Below are 14,936 nucleotides of genomic sequence, written 5' to 3'. Positions count from 1 at the left end.
GTCGTCCCAAATCATGAAAAAAAGTCATAGTATATAGTATGTCGTCCCAAATCATGAAAAAAAGTCATAGTATAGTATAGTCACACAAACCATGAAAAAACATCATAGTAATGTATGTCATACGAAATCATGAAGAAAAAGTCACAGTATATGATATATCCATGAATTGTCATCTTTTTTTTCATCATGACTTTGTTACAGCTTTCCTGCGAATCACAGTCTCACCTTTTGCTGAGTTCTTACTTTGCTTATGTTTTGTGGCAAGCATCTAAAAATAGGCTGAATGAGGACAATTAAATCTCATGACCACTAGGTGGTGCTACAAACTAATATTCTCTTTTCTCACAAGGTGCATAAAAGAAATGCCACACAAAGAGGTTCCTGGCACTTGAAATAACACGATACACATGCTTTCCATAGATTTCCCACTTTACCACACATTGATTAAAATCTCATAGACTTTGTTGATTCATATCATTTAAAGCAGGAGCACAGAACACCAATTGTAGCATTTGAATATTGAGTATTTGTGGTTTTCTCACAAATTTTCTTTGCTAGATGTGTTAAATAAATTATTCAAATACTAGAATCACATCTGTAAACCACATCTGTAGGAATACTTTCGATAATTTACCTATTTACTGTTTACATATTATGCTTCCATAACCCTTTCCACCAAAATCTGTTCTGGATTTAATTGCATTAGATTGTGTGGGTTTTACTGTTATGTGTCCACCCACTTGAATGTATTTGACTTTCCACGTGTTATCTTTGACCTCTGGCCTCCTTGGATTATTTTGGACAGCTATATTTACTTTAGAAGCTTGATTTGTAAGAAGAGGCACTTCAGTAAAAATCCCACTCAACTGGCTTTGGCACTGTTACGTCACCAATCTGTGATTAGATGAGTCATTTGATGGTGTTTTTTTTTTTTTTTCTTTCTTGAACGAATCTCAAAACCTGCATCTCCTGCTGTACTTCTACTTGTGTACTAATACCTTCGCTACCCACTGCATCAATTTACATGATAGCCTTTCATATAGCATCCAAAGAAAGCACATACACCGTATTAATTAAGAACATTGTTTATTCAACAGTGGATCTTGAGTAATAAATAAATGCACAGATCATTCATTCCACAATAAAATTGAGGGAAAGTTGTTTTGTTTTTTTTATATAAATGTCCCAGTGGAGGATTGATATTGCCATGATGGGTAAACAGCATTGACCAGACAAAGAGACAGTCTAGACAGATGGACTAACACAGAGAGGCAGACAGGCTGACGGACAGACAGACGGACAGACAATTACCACACAGATGTGTACAAAGTATTGCGTTTTTCACTGATTGGCTCTCTTTTCTCTCCCACTCCGTCTCTCTCTGTCTCTCTCTACGTGGACAAAATGTCTTTTATGCAAAGTCTAGTCAGTCTACCATCACCATGATGTGCAAATCAATCATAAATTATAAATACAGTATTGCATCACTTCAAAGTGCTACAGAGATAGGTGCCGACAATCTTCAAAAAACAGAAAAAGGTTTGTTTTCTTTGAAACCCTGTATGTGTGTGTGTGTGTGTGTGTGTACGTGTCTGCGTGTGCTTGTGTATCTGTCGTGCGGACGTCACGACCCGGGTATAAAAGCAACCATGGTTTGGACTTTGTGCCTTTGGATGTCTAGCACAGAGTGTAAAGCTTAGCCCGGTCAAAAGCAGAAGCGATACAAACATTGTCTCAAATTGTGACATTACGAAGAGTTGACATGATGTTTGGGGTGTTTGGGTGTGATGCCTTAAAAAGTCACTGCTGTTGTTTTCCTTGAGCAGATTGTAAGTACGGTATTGCATGACGTCAGAAAGAGCTGTGGACAATCTTTAAAAACAGCTGAATTAGAAAGACAACTTCCTGTTATTGGGTTGTGGTCTCAAAGCTCAAAGCTATCTTCTCTTTTTCTCCATCACTCCTTATTTTCAGCATGGATTTAAAAAAGTGAAATCAATAAATAATTGTGTTTGATTTTAACCTGGATTTCCCTCACGAGGAGCAACACTGAGGGTCCCTGATGTTTGGTAGGCAGAGTGTACAACACCGATGTTTGAATGTACCCGCTTTGAAAATCTAGTGACAAGAATATATATATGCCAGAAAATTAAAAAAATCATCAAAGCACAATTTTTGTCCACTTCTCATTAGTGATGGCCAGATGAAGCCTCATGAAGCATTTTCTTTATTTTCTGAGTCCACTAGATGGCGCTTTTTGTTCAGCAAAAGATTTAAAACACACTGAATTGCCATTCTTTGAGACTCTCTCTTAAAAGCAAGGAAAAAAAGAAAATGCTTCATGAGGCTTCATGAGGCCATCACTACTTCTCATTAGTGTCTATTTGTGGTTTAGGAAGTTTGTCTTCATAGCTTGGGGAAATCTGTTCAGACACTGCTTTAAACATATATATTTGTACGTTTTGTCATCCTGCAAATCGACTGTCAGTGTAACGTCTAACATGGACTCACTTTAGTAGAGTGTGTTTTGTGTTTGTGTGCATCTGTGGGTGTGAGAGATGAAGAGAGAAGCTTTTGCTTTTTTGACATTGTGAAAAAAAGTCTGCACTGCACGGCTGAAATGCTGATTTTTTTTTTTTAAAAGTCTAACATTCAGCAATCGGCTTTCTAGCAGCACACCTAAATCCATGGGATACCTTTGTGAACAAGGCACAAACATCTTAAACGACCATTCGCTGGTGATGCACATTTTAGCCCAAATTTCCAAAGCATCCTGTAGGAGCTAATATTTTGAGTTTGTTTGCTGTGAAAATAAATTTGCAGAAAAGAAAAGCAACTGATTAAAAGGTATGTGTGTTGTGGAGAATGGTTAACAGTAAAAAAAAAATTCTTTATAATGTGTTGAAACGTACAAAACCATCAGAATGGTCCTTTAAGTGGCTGTCTTCCAGAGCCCGTGCTCCAATGTTTGCCCCAAATTAGCAAAACCTAATTTTTGTGATGACATCATTCCCTCACAGCTTTTTTTCTTTCAGCCCTTTCATCCAAAAAAAACAACTTTTTTGTGATGTAGCAAACGGGGTTTCCTACGGTGTGTATCAGGGGCCTGCAGTGGGGTTTCCCAGTCCATTTAAAAAGGGCCCTGGCCTTTATTTGGCATGTGATTTTATTTATTTAGCCTCTTCAGTGAGGAGATGAGGAGCAGAGGAGAAGGGGCGTACGGGGTGAAAATGAGAGGAAGAGATGAGAGGAGGAGGAGGAGGGAAGGAAGGAATATAAAAAGGATGAAAAGGAGATGAGAGGAGAGGAAGGTGTGTGTGGGGGAGGAAGAGACACAGAGAGGAAGAGGACGTATGAAAGACAGGAAGCTCCGGTCAGAGCACCTGTCACTGAAGAGGCTCCTGCTTTCTATCACCGTCTCCTCCCCTCTTTTTTCCATCCATCTCTTTTGTCTGGCAACAGGAGGGACACCCAAAGGGGAAAGAGCGGGTGCTTAAAATTCCTCCTTCCTTCCTGTGTCCATCTCCTCTCCTAAAGACCTGTTGTCTCCATAGCAACAGACCCTGTCTTCATACTGAGCTTATTCAGTTGGTAGTCATGAATGTGTGTGTGTGTGAGGCAGAGAGAGTTTGCTGCCGCTCATGCCTCTCTGTGTCAGAGTTTGTGTGTCAGTGTGCCCCTGTGCATGTTGTTGTTGTTTTTAAAGGAAGAGGGTGTATCTTCAGTAAACGTCAGTCCAACACTTCGTCCGAACTCGTCTGCTGAAACAAGTTTTGAAAGCCAGTTAATTTTTGGTCAAATTGAAGAAATCTTAAAATGGAAGGAGCGCTGGCTGGTTTCTGAACTTTAAAAAGTTTGTTTTTTTCCCAGTCTTTCAGTTTTGAATCAGGCACCGTGTCGCTTCTCACCTCCCCGCCCTGGAAGCATGTACATACTGCAGCGGCCAGTGAGACTGACAGCTCTTCCAGCCAATGGCAGCCCAGTCTGTGCTGAGTCAGTTATTTGGGGGGAAGGCTGTGATTGGCTGTCCATCAGCAGCCGGGGGAGGTCGTGAGCGGGCTGTGGTGCAGGTAGGCGGGGTTCACCACTGAAACTGGGAAGTTGAAGATGAACGGAGAGGTGGGCGTGGTCGTCGTTGCCGTGGAGGCCGTCGAGGACTTGGGTCCGAGCAGCGGGCTCGCAGTGGCGACCGCTTCGGCGGCGCACGAGGTGGCGAGGAGCTGCGACTCAAACTGCAGCAGCTGGCCCATGAAGCTGAAGTTGGGGGAGATGATGCTGCGACGGCGGCGTACGAACTCAAAAGCTTCGTCCAAGCGCACACGCTTCCTCTTCATCAGGTAGGCCAGGCAGATGGTGGCGGAGCGGGAGATGCCTGCTTGACAGTGGACTAGCACTCGCCCACTGGAGTCCCGTACTGAATCTGAGGAGAGAGGGGGGTCAGAGGTCAGATGTTTCCATGGATAATAAATATAATTTAGTTTTTATGAGATACTAAAAAATCCCAATTGTGCACACTGGAATAAGATACCTGCTAAATATCAGCATGTTGTCAATGTCAGTATCTGGGTTTCAGAAGTATTTTCTGGATATGTGTACAGTGCATTCAGGAATATGGGTCTCAATTAAAATGTTCTTTTTTTACCGCAGTTTGCAACACACAAGCTCTGGTATGTTTACAGCCAGCTCTGTGCATTGTCATGGATGTGTAGTACACAAACCAGCTAACTAACAGTTTGCATGGCTGTGTTGAGAAGCATGCCCAAAACAAAAAAGCCCCCATTTCTGGTCAGAATGAGAAACACACCTACTTTTAAACATTCTAAAACAGTGGGTCCCAACTGGTCCAGCCACAGGGTCCAGATTTCTCCTCAGTCATTATTTCATAGTCCACATATTTTAATACATTTAGCGATTTACATGCATTTGGACACATCATCAAGTTAGTTTTGCTGTCTCTGACAAGTAAGTCCTTTAGTCACTAACTCTACAGCAGCAGACAGCACTTCAAAATAAAAGCTCTGTCCTGGAAATCTGCACTCGACACTCGACTTTAAAAAAAACAACTGTTTTTTACAAACTTGACACATTTGTAAGTAACTAGCAGTCCATTCAGAAAGGACCCGTGATCCACTTTTGGACCACAACCCACCAGTTGGGAACCACTGTTCTAAAAGAATTGGATATTAGCAGGATTTTGGATACGCGCATATATCACAACGTCAATCTTTTCAAGATGGTGGCTGAAGAGTCAAAGTTTGCCATCAACTTCCGCCAAATTTGAAACCCCCCCCAAAAAAACCCTATTTTGATGCAAAGACACGAAATGGCACAAGCAGCTCCTTGTGTTCCACTTTCCCATATTTTGACACGATGTTAGGGTATGTTAATCAGAGTATGCCCAACTGCACGTAAGCAGGTATATTATCGGAATATTCATTAGCCATGCTAAGTAGCTAATGTAGCTAAGTAGGAATATCGTCTTTTTCGGAATAAGGGCAAAAAGTGTACTATTCTGTGCATGTAAACACGGTCATAATTGTGCCTTAGGTTAGCCTTGCATAGCTGAGCATGGCTTTAGACTTGTATACTGTGTTCACATTATGTGCAACAACACAACAGCGTGACCAGCTACGTTATCGCTGAGTTGATGTTAACGTGTTTGTTGATCAAGCGCTCATTAACATAGCTACGTCTTCACGGGCTGTGCCTAAACTAAACTAAACGGCAACATTTATATCTGGTCAAAAAATATCTATGCTTTTGTCTAATGTTTGAGCCCCTTTTTTAACATTACACTTCGCCACTCCATCGCATCCCCATGTGCATCGCAATGCACAGAAAGCTAGCATGGCGTCAGCTAACCAAGCTAAATAACACAGTGTGACAGCTAGAAACAAAAAGGCGTGATTGGTTGACACTTCACTGCGTAATTGGAGCACAGAAAAAAGCAGAGCTCAACTTTTGTTTGTTCGTCACACCCGTCAGCATCAACAACTGAAGGGTGTCAGTTTGTGGCTTCATGTCAGCAGCAGCTTCTATTGCAAATGAATTGTAGCCTGTTGCTGTGTTGTTGCTAGTGTCAACACAGCATTCGACTTGTTTTTGTTTTGTTGCTGTGAGTTTTTTTTTTTTTTTTTTTTTGTGGTGGTTTGCTTGAAGCTAGATTTCCATTATAAACAATGACAGTCTTTTCCTGTTTATTTTAATCTCTAGGCAACTCAGCTTTTTGTTTTAGGGTGAAAAAGGCCCCATTTGAACTCGGTGGCACCAAATAGCCGGATAACACTGACACACCTCAACATGTAGTCCACATTAAATGCAAAGGAGAAGCTAATGGCTTATTTCCAGCAGCTCCTCATGTTTGCAAAGAATAAAAATTCTAGACTTAATCTTTCCTTATCTCGGAGAGAAACAATTTCTGAACAGAAGAAGAAGAAGAAAGGAGGTATCATCATTCTGTGTGGACACCATGAACCCCAACAAACAAACTGTCACCCTAAATGCATTTTTTTGTTTGTTTTGTTTTTACAGCCACCAAGTATTTTAAACTCCACAGATGCACGGCTTTGCCTCAAGCTGTTTTCATTTTGTCTCCTCCACACTTTCATGCCTTCCCCTCTCTGTGCAGTCAAACTAACCTCAAAGTGAGAAAGCAGCAAATCACATTTAACTGAAACACGCAAGTGCAAAAAAAAATTGAGTCATCAGCCTCTTTCACACTTCCTCCCCGTCCTATTTATGTCTCTGCCTTTTTTCAGTACGTTCAGACGCACGCCATTACTTTGTTACTGTGAATAACCAGATTTAGCTAATAGTTTAATAAAGCAACTCAATTTCCCGAGCAGCTTCAGTTTGAATGATTAGGTGGACGGTCATTTATGGAGCATGTGTTGCGGCCTGTAGGAAATTAGACACCCAGTGATGTTTTATTGTCTTTGCATGTTAATTAGTCTAATTTTCCACCACTGCTGCTGTTTGAAAATAAAATTACTGCTTTAAATCCAGCTCACTTCATGACCTTTGTGGCACACAAGCAGCAGAATATTTACTGGCATTCCTCTAAATGCACAGAAGCCTGATTGCAAACAACCTCCTCCCCTATCTCTCGCTCTTTGTGTCTTGCTCTGCGTCTCAGATGTCTACATTTTCTCTGTCTTTCACACACAAACAGACAGATTTCAGGTAACTCCACCACAGCGTCTGTTCACCCGGTAACAGTGGATGAGTCAGACTCTGGTCCCACAGCAGCTAACTATGACGCATACCAGCACCTACACACACACAGACCACACGCTCACGAACATACACTCACAGCGTGGAAACGACACACACAGTGTCTACGCACGGCGTGGATATGCAAAGCAAAAGCAAATCACACACTTGCTTATATTACACACAAACACAAACGAGAAATCGTGCTCCAGAGAGATGATTGATTGGGATATTTTCCCAAACGCTTCCCTCTGTCTTCCCCCTTGATTGTGTTACATCGTTTTGTTCTGCAACGGATTAATCTGATTAAATTTGTTGGGTATTTTCTTTCTTTTTCTGCCTCTGCAGAATCCGCTGAAATGTGTGCGATGGAGGACTACTTGGAAATAATAATTTTCGACAGATCCCAATGAATAAATATCTGATTTGTCATCATGTGCCTGCTCTATATGCACAGTGTATCCGCTGCATGAAAGCTTTTCTCTGAAAGATCTTTTTCTGGGGGAAATTCTCAGACGCTCCGAAAATGGAAAGAAAGCAATATCCCAGCAATGATAACTAAGCACACAAAACAAAGATATACGATTTAGTACACATGAACACATGTTTAGACCTGCAATTATTAGCTGGATGAAAGAAAACTAATCTATTTTTATGATTGATTGAGTCTATTTTCAGGCAAAAATTTGATAGTTCCAGTTTGTCAGATGTCAGAATTTGCTGCTTCTCCTTGTTTTACATTACCTTAAATTAAATATCTTTAGGTTTTAGACTGTTGGTTGAACAAAACAAGACATATGATATCAAATTGTGATGGGCACTTTTCATATTTTTTCCTTTTTTATTTATTGGCAAATGATTAATCGAGGAAATAATCAGCAGATTATTCAATCATGAAACAACTAGAAGTAGAAATCCAGCATATGTCTTGTCATTTATACTGAAAAGGTCTTTGATATGTTCTAGCAGACGTATTAAACACACTTAACTAAGATTAACTGTTTTAACATGACCTAAAAACGAAGCACATGAAGCACAAAACATGCCATTTCATTGGTGGTTATCCACCGTGGGAAAGCATTTGTTCTGCTAAGATACCACACACACACACACCACACACACTCACGCACACGTCACACACTTACTCACTGACCTATGAACTCAATAGCCTCCAGGAACCAGGAGCTGATGTCTTCTTTATGGTTGTCCTCCACGGGAATACATTTGTACTGGTACGCACCCTCGAAGTGGTTGGGACAGTCGGCAGACACGTTCAGCAAGGCGGAGATTCCTATGGCGTCCAGAACCTCTTTCTTTGAGGCGTGGAGGGCGCTGCCAAGGTAGAGGAATGGGAGGATCTCAACTGGGCCGCCCTGGAGGAGAGATAGATGGGAGAATATTGATTTATTTGTTATTTCTTTTAGGAAATCAGCAGTGAAGAGTGTGTCTGTTCTGAGAAATGACTGTATAAAAATAACAGACATAACCACCGTGACGTCACACACTCCCGTTTGTGTATAGTGAAGACATGACGTGCCTTACTCCACCTTCCTTGGATTTGCTTAGCCTGAAAATCTAACCCAACCAATCTCACTCCTCTTGTCTAAACTGAACTAACCCAACCAACCATGGCAACGACTACTAGCCAGTCAGAGGAAGAGTAGGGTCCTGTTTTGAAGCCTCAAATTCGGCATTTTGGCCGTCGCCATCTTGGATATTTGGAGCCAGAAGTAACTTTTGTAAAGCTGGGCATTTTAACATGGGTATCTATGTGAATTCAAGTAGCCATTTGAGGCACTGCAGTTTTTGGCACTTCCTCATTGGTTTCATTTTTAGGCCCCGGAGGATGCCGCTTGCTTCTGAGACAGTTTGTTCATAATTCATTCAGTCAGTCAGTCTTCATTCATTGAGTCATTACGGGAAGAGACATCTCCTGACCCAGCTCGGAGAGTTGTGTAAGACAAAGAATGCACTGTCTGAGTGTGCAGCAGAGGCCAGATGGCAGATGACTTCAGTATAAGTGTGACCTCGCTTAAATACTTTGCTAATCACATCAGCCGCGCGTTTCATCGGACAGGGGTAGGTTATTATCTGTGTGATTAATGCAGGGTCGTTTGATATGCGACTATTTAGTTTGTTAGTTTCAAGCTAAGATATGTCCCCCATATGGGAACACATCTCGCTGATGAACTGAACAATGTTTACATGCTCAAACTAAAAAATTCAGAGAAAGTATTAGCACTGTTTTCAGCTCATTAGTAACTACAATAGATCTATCTTGTGGATTTACATTCACTGTTCTCTCAGACTTCACTGAGGACACCGTGTACTTTTTCTGTGATCACACTTTTATCAGTGGGGAAAGCAAAACTGTTACTCTGAGAAAAATATGCTCCACAGCAATAATTCATCAGACCGCAGTTCTACTCTGTGACATTTATGACATAACACTGAATGAGGACGTGAAGAATTGTTACATTTCCTGGAAAAATGAAGTTATCTGATGGAGCATAAAAATGTAAATATGTGTATGCAAGAGGGTGCATTTCTTTTTAACCACTGGGGTAAACACATTTAATAAATGGGGGGTTTGGGGGTTCTCGTCAGAAGATTTTGAGTATTAAACACTTAATTTTTGCATTTGGGTGAATTTTTTTGCATCAATTTATGTGTGTGTGTGTGTGTGTGTGTGTGTGTGTGTGTGTGTGGGGAGGCTGGGTTTTTTCAACAAGGGAAGGGCGATATGGAGAAAATCAAATACAACAATGCTGTTGACAAAAAAACCTTGATAGTGATATTGTGACGATGTTGTATGGTTGACTTGGTGCTTTCACAAAATATTTACACCATGACATTTTTCATAAATAATCCCCAGTAATATGGATTTAATTACTAAGTAGGTAAAGGCAAATAATAGAACAGCTGGAAGGGCCTTTCTTTTTTCTTTTTTTACGGTGTATGCTTTTCATTTCTTCTAGACTATTATTGTAAGGCAACATTAAATGTGCAGCTCCTGAGTTCAAGACAAATTTCCCTATGGGTACAATAAAGTATACCGTATCGTAGTGATGGCCTCATGAAGCTTCATGAAGCATTTTCTTTATTTTCTTTTTTTTTTTTAGATGGAGCTCTTGGTTTAAAGAGAGAGACTCAAAGAATGGCAATTCAGTGTGTTTTAAACCTTTTGTTGAACAAAAAGCACAATCTAGTGAGCTCAGAAAATAAAGAAAATGCTTCATGAGGCTTCATCTGGCCATCACTACCGTATCGTATCATATCGTATCACATCGTATCATATCATATCGTAAGTTCAGAAAATTACTTCACTTTACTGTAATGCAGCCTTTAAAACCAGGAAAAGACAATGAGACAAGACAATATCTAGTCTAATAACATTATATTAATATAATATCGACGTACTGCCCAGCCCTATTTTGAGGAAATTAATTGTTGGTCATAACATTTAAATGCCTGAGCCAACATCAGACCACCACTAACACTGCAGGCACCCTTCATGATGAAAAGATTTTATGATTAATACAACATGTTAGGCTGAGTGCCACTAGTATTTGTGCAAGTTATGTCTTCTCTGGCGTTCTGCAACGTATTATAAAAAGAAAATATTTCCACAGAACACATACACTATATCGAGTCTGTTACATAAAGAAGAAGAAATATATCCTGATATTTGGGGCCAGTTTTATTTTGAAACATACACAGAGCATATTCCAGTGTAAGAGTAGAAGTATGGTTTTCTCTTTCACTGGACCTGAGGGGTCAGCCAGTTGGCGGTCCATACCGGTAGTGAGACTTATTGACGAGGGCTCTGTCTGTTTATGTCACTGCCGCTGACGACCTCGGTACTGACACAGCGTCAGGAAACGATCAATACTGCTAAGAGATGTAATGTGAGGAGGGGGGGGTGGAGGCTGAGAGGAAAACAGCGAGTGAGAGATCCAACAGGAAGCTACAGGATTTGCTGAATTAAAAAAAATAAAATAAACAGGAACATTTGACTTTTTGCTGAGACTATCAAGCGTTTTTCTTAGAGAGCACACAGAGGCTGGATTGTCTGCATTGTGCTCCTCGTGCGTTCCAGGGGAATTAAACCCAAAGAACATGTGACTGTGAATGTGAGGCCTCGAAAAGTAGATCACTGACCAACAAAGCCAGACCACCCAGGTCACAGGAAGAGACGCAGAGGTGAATCAATAGTGAACTTTGACCTCCAGGGTGGTCTATCATCTGGCACGTTCAAACAGATTTTCAGATAATATTCCTGTCAGTTTACGTTGCTTTTCTCACGTAGCCTTTGGACTGACGAAACAAGGTTGTAGCTATACTTTCACTGCTTTGGACTTCCAGTGTTTGCACATGGCAGCTTTCTGTGTCAGTGTGTACAACTGTCTGTCTGCTGTGGTGTCTTACCTGGTCGTGGTGTGGCGTCCCACATGACGAGCAGGCAGAGTCGATACTGGACTGGCTGGTGAGGGTCGGTAAGGATTTGGTCTTTATACAAAACTCTGGGTACTCTGAGAAAAACCTGTCGTATCCACCTGGGAAGGAGAATGACACAATCAAATATGATGCACAGTGTATCTTAAATTAGACACAATATTATAGTGAAATCAGAGATTCCCCTGGAATATTACAAAGGTAGGGATTTCATTGTGCACACTACAGAAGCATACATCAGGACAAAAGAAGCATTAACATCGCAGCACAATCTGCACCAGGATTTACACCTCTGCATTCAGCAAGCTTGACATAAAGTCTATTAAACCGACCCCTGGCCTACTCCGTCCTGTGTCTACTACCGTGGATTTGAAAACAATTTCATCATCCCTTTGCTTTTATTCCCCCCTTTTTAATACATCTGCAGACTGACCGCTGCTCTCTGCACCTCAGGGATCACATCAGATTAACTGGGGAAATGTCATCTTTATAAGCTACACACATACACCCCTGTGCTTCAAGGCGTCTACGTCATTAGGTTGCACACACACACACACACACACACACACACACACACACACACACACACAGACACACATGCACAAAAAAAAGAATGCGCCACAGCTTGCAGCTTGCAGCAGCTTTGCCTTTTCAAATTCCCTGCAGTCTAAATATAGTCTGGTGGGGTAAATCAAGCGTTGATTTTTTTTTTAGATTTTTTTTTTTTTTTTTTTTTTTACAGCATCCCATCGGTGATTTACCCCGAAGCTGACTGTTTTCTGAAGGGATCATGTGTGTCCTGTAAGTCCCTCCGGTTTGATGTGGCTTCCATGCATCAGCATTACCTCATTCACTCAGCTCACAGCCATTGGTCTGTGTGTGAATGTGTGTAGCTGTGAGTGACTGAGTGAGTGCGTGTATTGTAAAAAAAAAAAAAAAAAATACACTAGTGTGTAAGAATAGAGTAGGCACAGTTGGGAAGATATTTTAATATGGGGTTTAAATCAGGCTACTGAGCAGCTACAAAAACAATGTTCAGTATCTTTATGGAGGTAATAAAATAATATTGATTATGGCTGTTGAAAAATAAAATGAGCAATGCCCCAGATAAGCTGGTGGCATATCTATTGAAATTTTGAGCTCTGATTTAAAGCCTAAATTAAAGGATATTAACACTATTATTAAAAAAAATTAAAGTGCAGTTTTATTATTATTTACTACAGATATAACAATATTATTAGACCTATTGTGACTAAGAAATGACTTGTTATAGGTTGTTTTTCCCCCTTTGAAAGGCTGAATTTGACATCAAAATAAGCATTGGCCTATTTGTGTTATTATTAATTCAATTTTTATTATTACATTTGATATTGCTGCCCTATAATGAGGTTAAATCAAAGAATAAACTCCTGGTATTTAAAGACCATACTGGCCCTATTTTATCATGCTGACATGCTGCATGTGACCCATATAAATGTTGGGTGTAATATTATTTACCTTTGAGCAGGTATATCTGGGAGCCGGAGGAGTCCCTGCACACCGCGTTGAGCACCAGAGTCAGCGTGCTGTCCTCCTTCACCGTCTCCGAGTCCGGCGTCCTCTCGTCGTACAGCACCACGGCGGAGTACATCCCGGAGCGGAGGCGGCCGCGCACCTCCTCGTCCCCGGCCAGTATCTGGTCCAGGCTGAGCACGGAGCCCTTGGCCCTCCGGCGGACGATGGTGTTGCAGCGGGCGTTGACGGCGCCGCGGATGTGGCCCGCGTTGAAGGCGAGGAAGGAGCGGCAGTCCAGCAGCAGGCACTTGGCGCTGTCGTCCTTTAAGAAGCGCTTCACCACCGGGCAGTCCATCTCGCCCAGGTCCTCCATCGTACGTCGTTTCAGGCTGTGTGTGTGTGTCTTACTGTCGGCTGTCTGTCTCTCTCTCTCTCTGTGGCTGCGCCCCCCCACCGCCCTCCAAACTTCGGGTCCTGCGGTGGATACCGTGTGCAGCCCTGTCCTCTATCCGCGCATCGTAACCGCACTACTACTCATGCTCAGTCCGGTCACCCCTCACTGTCTCCCTCTCCCTCACCGAGTGTTGCTCCTCTGGATTGTTTCTCTTCTTTCCCTTTTTTTTTTTGTGAATGGGTGCATAGCGTCACGGCGGAGGTGACGTCAAGCGATAGCAGCCAATCACAACGCGTCCAGTTTCCCGTCCCCTTTCCTCCTCTGCCGTTCATTCATAAAAAAAAATAAAAAAAATAAAGACAGACATCAATGAAACGAGAGGCGATAGGGATGGAGATTAGACTCCATGAGGCGTACAGTGGAGTTTGGCACTCGCTGTGCTTTAACCACATCATGACCACATCTGAAAGATAGTTTATTAGAATTAAAAATAAAGCGGTTAGAGGGATTTTAAATGAGCAGTCTTAACCACAAATTAAAAAAAATAGGTCTAGAGATGCTCTATTGATTTATTTTTATTCATAGTATACATTTGGCCTTCATTCAAGTTTTTAAATAGGCATTGATAAATATATTTGTTAATAAAAGTTAATCCAATTAATGTAAAAAGCATAGGCGCAGATTTAAGGGGGGTGCGGGGGACACAGCCCCCTCAATATTAAAGCAGGATTTATACTTGTGCGTCAGCTCTATGCAGACCCTACACACATAGCCTACGCCATTGTGAGCATTTATACTTGTGCGGTGGTGTGTCTGCGTCACTCTGCAGTTACACCTCCAAAACATTAGTCAGCTGCAGGGTTTCTGTGAAGTGCTGTAAAGTTTCGTTGATTCAAAACATGCATTAAACACACATTAAACATGGCTTAAAAGCAACAATTTCAAACACAACTACACAAATCAGCTTCACTATAACTCGCAGCATTCACAGACAAACACTTGTCTTTATCTGGACACGTTTTCCCCCCAAATACAACATGCTAATGTTTTTAGCACAAGTCTATGGTATTTTACATTGTATACATTAGCCTAGCAGCTAGCAGATTTTTCCTGTACTCATATGAAGCCAGGAACAACAGCAACATTTAACAAAATTAATGCTAATGTTGCTTTGTTCCTACTGGATACAAAAGTATGCAAGATTTGCTGACATTTAGCAACTTTATAAAATGCCATTAGCATTAGCACTAGGGCTTACTTTGATGTTTTGCTGCCTTAGGCCTAGTCTGAGTGGGTGGAAGTTCGCTGCACAGATCAGCCTCTCATTGGGCGGAACGAGCCACCTGCTGAAGTCCCGCCCTACCACCTCTGGTCGTGTAGC

At 41.5% G+C, this 14,936-nt stretch overlaps 1 protein-coding gene across 1 annotated transcript; it reads right to left on the bottom strand.

Annotated features, from left to right (window-relative positions):
- Window positions 1-1,069: 1,069 nt before the first annotated feature.
- dusp4 (dual specificity phosphatase 4) lies at window positions 1,070-13,785 on the bottom strand. Its single transcript, XM_050053063.1, has 4 exons — window positions 13,165-13,785; window positions 11,641-11,768; window positions 8,366-8,585; window positions 1,070-4,420 (listed from the first exon to the last, which is right to left on the bottom strand). Exons 1-4 carry the CDS (start codon window positions 13,532-13,534, stop codon window positions 4,032-4,034), a joined length of 1,107 nt encoding a protein of 368 aa, XP_049909020.1. The 5' UTR covers window positions 13,535-13,785; the 3' UTR covers window positions 1,070-4,031.
- Between the last annotated feature and the right edge of the window lie 1,151 nt (window positions 13,786-14,936).

The sequence above is a fragment of the Epinephelus moara genome, chromosome 9, assembly GCF_006386435.1.
Source record: "Epinephelus moara isolate mb chromosome 9, YSFRI_EMoa_1.0, whole genome shotgun sequence".
Taxonomy (NCBI): Eukaryota; Metazoa; Chordata; class Actinopteri; order Perciformes; family Serranidae; genus Epinephelus; species Epinephelus moara.
This window is presented reverse-complemented; position numbering and strand designations above follow the sequence as displayed.

What these genes read in the sequence shown, in the direction of transcription:
- dusp4 (XM_050053063.1), bottom strand. Translation starts at nt 13,534, where the DNA reads ATGGAGGACCTGGGCGAGATGGACTGCCCGGTGGTGAAGCGCTTCTTA. An exon ending in CCAGATATACCTGCTCAAAG is followed by an intron (nt 11,769 to 13,164) that starts GTAAATAATATT and finishes TCTCCTTCCCAG; the next exon opens with GTGGATACGACAGGTTTTTC. An exon ending in GGACGCCACACCACGACCAG is followed by an intron (nt 8,586 to 11,640) that starts GTAAGACACCAC and finishes TCTCTCCTCCAG; the next exon opens with GGCGGCCCAGTTGAGATCCT.